This window comes from Oryx dammah, unplaced genomic scaffold (assembly GCF_014754425.2).
Source record: "Oryx dammah isolate SB20612 unplaced genomic scaffold, SCBI_Odam_1.1 HiC_scaffold_26, whole genome shotgun sequence".
Classification (NCBI taxonomy): Eukaryota; Metazoa; Chordata; class Mammalia; order Artiodactyla; family Bovidae; genus Oryx; species Oryx dammah.
Window position 1 is genome coordinate 75,449,295 of NW_024070210.1, and position 6,849 is coordinate 75,456,143.

Here is a 6,849-nt window from a genome sequence, read left to right on the forward strand (position 1 = left end):
ACCACTTTCTTTCCAATATTGGTCAGTGAAGTTTTGACTGACAAATACCTTCAGCTAGAGCAATTAAAGCAGGTTGTTATTATTCTTTCAGAGCTGTCAGCCAGTGACAAGTGATGAGTAGAAACGGAAAAAAAAAGTAGGCCAGCAGACTCTTCTGTCCTTTGGATTTATCTATAGGATAACCTTAAAATATAAATATTTAAAGAAAGAAGAATCCTTGCAATTATAATTTTTAAAGTGTTCTCCTCTGAGCAAAGTAGCTTAAATCCTAAGCAAGTGGTTGGAGTTATAGAGGAGCACCTGGCTTCCTTATTAGTTCATACAGAAAGAACTGCCCAGGTTCCTTTTTCCTCCTCTTCTCTGCAACTGTTCATTTCTTGTATCATGTGAGGTGAATAGTAAGATGTGGACTTACATTTACCATTTGAGAGACACCCCTGACGGTCCAGTGGTTAAGACTCTGCACTTCCACTGCAGGGAGCCACAGGTTCAATCCCTGGTCAGGGGAACGAAAATCCCACCTGCCACACAGGCCAGCCAAAATAAATAAATAAACTCATCATTTGAGCTTATAATAGATATACTTTGGAGGTGGAGGCAGTAGAAATGGATGCAGAGATTCCAAATTATCTGTGAAGCTCATTTATACATGTTTCTCTCATCCTATATTCCATAGTAACTAAAGTTTCACTGCAGCACAAACATCAAAAGGTCATAAAACCATGATGAAGTCAAATGACCAAGTGAGAGTCAAGATTTATGAGGCTTGGTTCCACATCAAAAACCATGAATTGAAATTATACATCTCATCGTGGTGCCAAGAACTTTCCAGTAGATGGATACAGTTAATCAATCCATGTTTCGTGTCACTGCCTTCTGTCTTAAAAAGCCCAAAATATCTCACTTATGTCAAATAAAATTTGTTATCATGCTACTGCATTCACTATGTAGATTTGTCGAAGTTTAGTTCTAACTGGAATAAATGTCTTTTTTAGGTGCATGGCACATAATTGGGTATATGGTGAAACACACAGTTGAAGGAAGCTGCAGTCACATACAGTGTGACTATACAAATGTAAGTGACAATATGGATAGTCTTTGTAAACCATAAATTCCAAAAAGGTATGAATTTTATTTCCTATGTTTACAATTATTCCAGAATTTGCACACTGCTAGAAATATAATAAAAAGTAAATAAACATTTATGAAATGCACAAATAATAACTAAAATGAATAATGTGCTACAATTTAAATTTATTATTCAACATTTTTTGCTGAAAGCCTAGTAACTGTATTTTCCAAGCAAAATGACAGCATGTGCCTAGCAAATACAGGTATAGTTATGGAAAGCATATTTGAAATTATAACTCTCCTGTAAGTTTGAATACATATGGTCATTACAATTGTGGTCCATTGAACTAAACTGCTTGGACAAAAATTAAATTTTCATGTTTATGAGTCCTGCTTATAGAGGCAACCTGTGTCATCATTCTAAAAATACTGTTAATCAATACAAATATCCAAAGCTACCTTGGCAATAAAACATTTATCCTCTGAGTTGGCTCCAGGTTTGCTGAACTACTGAGAGTCAAGCCTTTTGCACTCTGAAGATTGTATAAACTGCAAAAGGATGAAACTTTGTGAGTATCTTAACGACATTAATAATATAGCCAATTATCCTATTTTTAGTTAATATAGTATGGATGTTAAAATATTGATGGTGGCTTGCCAAGTCAAATATTTTGATCTTTAACCAGGAAACTCTAGGACATAGAAATGAATCTATACCAATAGTTTTAGGAAGGTTTTTAGCAAATTATCCAAGTTTATAGTTCTGTCCCAAATCCTAAATCAGCCAATATGAGAAACATCTTTCTGGTCTTAGCACAACCTAAAGTAACCTCTCTATTCATTATTAAATTAAATTAGGTAAAAGCAAGATAACGAGCAGACAAGTTATGATATTAGGGCTTAATTCCTAGCAAAAATGAAGTCATGTGGTTTTACATTCTAGAGAAATTGACATGTCCTGCTACAAGTTACCTCAAGAGCTCAGTTATGATGTGAAATAGTGCAGCTTGGGGGACACATACCAGGAAAATGATGGCTTCCTAAGGAAATCATGTATAGAGGACATAATAGCTGCCACAAGTTATTCAAGTCCCCACCATCATCATAATGGAAGAGGAATTAGACTTATTTTGTGTAGCTTCAACAGGGGGAGTCCCAAGTAATAAAGGAGATTTTTTTTTTCCCAACAAAAATAGTGCTTTGGGAGAACCAGCTCCTTAGGAGGGGATTGGGCTGAACTGTTCAACAAATCCAGAAGCCACATAACAGAATGTGACCTAGAGAAAAATGGATAGATGGTTTTCAAACCATTTTATAGAATCCTGGGGATCTGCAGCACCTCCCTGAGAGCAGCAAAAGCAAGCAGGCTTAAGACTCCCACCCTGCATTTCCACTCTTACCTGCTTTTTAACTGGACTTCTACAGCTATTTGCTTCAGATCTACACTCAACTTTATTTCAGAGCAAAAAAGATTGTCTAAAGTTTATATTTGTATGTAGGCTATCCTAGGGATAATCATTTAAACATAAAAGATGAAATGTTACTAAGACTCAGGGTTATAGCAATATTTGAAATGAAGTGGGATTTGTTTCAAACCAGTCTCCAAATAAGCCGGTGTATCTAGAAGTTACTGGTTTTGCACATTCACGTAAACTCGTTAAATCTGATATTCCATTTTCTTATCTATTAAAACAAAACAACAACAACAAAAGGATAAAGCACTCTCCTCCCTACTGCTCAAAAGGGTATTGAAAGTGAAAGGGAAAAATGAAAGTGTTAGTTGCTCAGTTGTGTCCAGCTCTTTGCAACCCCAACCTTTGTACCTTTCCAAGCTATTTGTTAGCAAAATCTGCAAATGTTCATGACTATTCATTGCTCTGTTAACTTCAGTTTCTCTAAAGCTTTGGGATCCCAGAACACAACAATGCATTTTGTGACTGCGTTTGTTCTTCTGGGTTTCCCTGGTGAAAGGGAGATGAAGATGTTCTCCTTCTCACTAATCCTGGTGGTCTGCCTCCTGACGCTGCTGGGGAATGGGGCTATTGTCTGTGCAGTGAAAGGGGACAGGCGGCTTCACACGCCCATGTATATCTTCTTGGGAAACTTTGCCTTCCGAGAGATCTGGTATGTTTCCTCCACTGTCCCAAACATGCTGGTCAACATCCTCTCAGATACCAAGACCATCTCCTTCACTGGCTGCTTCATCCAATTCTATTTCTTTTTTTCACTTGGTACAACAGAGTGTTTCTTCCTATCAGTTATGGCCTATGATCGGTACCTGGCCATCTGTTGCCCCCTGCATTGCCCCTCCCTCATGACTGGGAAGTTCTGTGTGGTCCTAGTCTGTGTTTGTTGGGTGAGTGGATTTCTCTGCTCTCCAGTCCCCATTGTCCTTATCTCCCAACTTCCCTTCTGTGGACCCAACATCATCGACCACTTTGTGTGTGACCCAGGCCCGTTGTTTGCACTGGCCTACATCCCTGCTCCTTCCACTGAGCTTATTTGCTATACCTTCAACTCAGTGATTATTTTTGGCCCCTTCCTTTCCATCTTAGGATCTTATACCCTGGTACTCAGAGCTGTGCTTCGTTTTCCCTCTCATGCTGGTAGAACTAAAGCTTTCTCTACATGCGGGTCCCACCTAATGGTGGTGCCTTTGTTCTGTGGAACCCTTATGGTGACGTATGTGAGCCCAACATCAGGAAACCCAGCAGGAATGCAAAAAATCATCACTTTGGTATACTCAGCAGTGACTCCGCTCTTAAATCCACTTATCTACAGGCTCCGAAACAAAGACATGAAAGATGCCTTAAAGGAAGTCTTGGGATTAAGAATTCATCAAAACTGAGACATCTTTAAAAGAGAAGCAGAATCAGTCATTTCTGACCTTAACTATTTATAGTAACAATGATAGAGAATGGCTACAATAAGTCATATTTTGGCTCACAAAAGAGGGAAAGTCTTGTTTTTCACAGTTCCTTAGCAGTTCAAGTTCAGCTCTTCAAAGATAAATGCTGAATAAACATTTTAAACATGTACAACATCCCTGAGTAATTATATGGTGTTATTATATAGATAGATAGATATTTTTTATGTAAGTGTTGATGTATCTTTGCTGGTTTAATCTTATCTGGTGAAAGAATCAAATGAATGTGTACTGGGAGCCTTTCAAGAATGGGTGCAATCCTCTAAATTCAGAAAATAAGTATTCCTAAAGAAAATGGGTCAACAGGCCACCAAATAAACTACATCGTGATGGATATTATCCATTGTTTGAGGTTGTCGTCACACCAAAAACAGAGTATACTTCATACCTCTATCACTTACGGATAAAGTACAGACTCTTCTTCCTGCCTTCCAAGGGCTCACTCAATAGATATTCCATTCAGTCTTCTCTCCTGTTTATCCACGAAGGCCCTGCACGTCACAATGATCAATCTTCTTATTTTACCTTGAATAATCTTTCTCCCAATTGTGCATTTTTACTCACAGTGCTTCCTCCTAAATCAATTGTGACAACCCATTACCACTTGTAGTATGGAGTAACAATGCCTTAAACATATTTTTGTGCTTCTCAGAAGGCTATCAAAGTCTAAGAAAATATTTAGAGGAAATTATACCGATAACAAATTCCATTTTTGTGCCCAAACCCCATGCTGTGACAGGAAAGTCAGAAACTAAGAGCCCAACCTACTTAAAATGAGAGAACACCTCCTTAGTTATGGCCACACTGGGAATGAAATTAGGTGTTCATAGGGAGAACAGGGAGATAGGCCTATTGGTGCTAGGTGATGAAATACTCTAGTGCAGTGTTTCTCAAACATTTCCACCACCAAAGCATGTTTGGCACCAGTGGTCAGAAAACATGGGGCATGTAGAGACAATATTTCTTTTAAATTAAAAATGTTATCTTAAAAATTATACTTTTTGTTTCATGGCATATACACATATTTGGCATAATACAAAGTTATCTCCTCTGAGTACAACTGTCCCTTCCTCAGAAGATATTAATTAGGCACTTTTTGTATCCCACAGCACAAAATCACATACACTTGCTTGAAAAACACAGACTGAAGAGAACTACAGTGTCCCCCCAGAGTCAATGTAGCACGTTATTTCTAATAATCCCTATGAGCCAACCTATCAGAAATATTAATGAAACCTCTAGGCAAGAAGTAAGAAGGTCCTTAGGGGAAACATGAAAAGTTATAGGATCACATTTAAGAAAGAAAGAACTGAGAATTCCCAACAGCGGCCAAAATGATGCACATATGAAGACCAGCACATAGTCACAACATACTCTGTAGAAAGCAGACCACCAGAATCTTACGGCACAAAAGAAGTGAAATAAGATATGTATGAGGTTCTCACCCAGGGCTTCCACATTAAGACCAGTGAAGGAGAGCCTGTGGACTCCCCAGGGTGATCTAGGAAAGCGTCATTCTATTTAGGAGACTTCATCCCTGCTGGGTACTGCTGCTATTATACACCACAGGTAGGCCTGTTTTCCTATATATCTGTACATATGATATACTCAAGAGATTGGTTTCTCTTTCAGCTTAACAACCAAAAAAAAAAAAAAAAAAACTCAGAGAATTTAGATCACCATGGAACTCACATTTTCCAAAATAAGCACACTAAATGGTACCAAAGTCATCCACGTGTCTTTCCCTTCTTAGGAAGTGGCTGGGTCATCAGCAACAGTATCACTTTAATAGATACTTTGAACAAAATAGTACGAAAGTGGCTCGATCCACTGGGGTTGAACCCAAGAGAAAATAGAAGTGGAGGGCTTTTCTTGGTATTCTCTCTCAGCTTCTCCACCTTTGTCCACCCATCTGCAACTTCAGGAAAAGTAGCATTAAGAAATTCTTCTAATAATAAAATCAAATCAGTGTACATGAAGACTGAGATTCACATAGGGTTTGGTGGTGAATATATTAAGTATTGCTTCTCATAATTATGTTGGAAATTATCTGTGAAACTAATTTACAATGCTTTCACTACAGTTAAGTGATAGTTTTTCTGTAAGGTTTTTTTTTTTTTTAATGTCAAAAACGTGGTCTATAGCTCAAATACTTGAAGCTTTTGAGTCATAGTCTGTGACTCAGACTTGAATTCAAGTCATCTGTTGCTGCTGTTTCAGAGGTAAGTGGCTACTCTGTCTCACCACTTTCTTGTGTTGTTAGGAAGAGTGGACAGTAGCTTAAAAAGCACCAGGTTCCAACAGTGAGGAGCCATCCTTTCAAACGTCTCACCAAAATGGGCATCAATGCAAGTGAGTTTAGCTCTTCATAACCATCCCAGTTTAAAAAATTAAAAAAGAATTTACCTCCATCTTTGAATTTCATTCTCTTCCTGGTTTCTTGTTCACAGGACTACTAACTGTTCTGACACAACCAGCTCAATGGGAAGCTTATGTTTGCTTCTAGATGAGGATTATAGTTCAGTTTATGGATTACTAATTTAATGAGCCTGCAACATCTATATCATTATAAATATGCTTATCTTAAGACATATATATTAAATATATAGCCTTGCTGAATAGAAGGAATTTTTTTCTATTTGATTATGTTAAATGAATACTATAAGTATTCTATATATACCACTTCTCTTTCACATTCATATACCATTTTACCAAAATTATTTTTAAGGAAAATTTCCTATTAGTCAAAAGAAAGCTAAAGATATCTTGTTAAAAGATGTTGAGATTCCATTATGTTAAAGCCATCATTATGAACTTTATTCTGAGTTGTGTTTGATTCTTTAAAAGATATC

General features: G+C 37.5%; 1 protein-coding gene and 1 non-coding gene across 2 annotated transcripts; both read left to right on the forward strand.

Annotated features, from left to right (window-relative positions):
• The first annotated feature begins 434 nt into the window (after positions 1–434).
• On the forward strand, positions 435–508 carry TRNAG-UCC. The gene has a single exon. It is a non-coding gene; the product is annotated as a tRNA-Gly (tRNA).
• Positions 509–2,932: 2,424 nt separating this feature from the next.
• LOC120853687 (olfactory receptor 11H6-like) lies at positions 2,933–3,919 on the forward strand. Its single transcript, XM_040227641.1, has one exon. It carries the CDS (start codon positions 2,933–2,935, stop codon positions 3,917–3,919), a length of 987 nt encoding a protein of 328 aa, XP_040083575.1.
• The last annotated feature ends 2,930 nt before the right edge of the window (positions 3,920–6,849 follow it).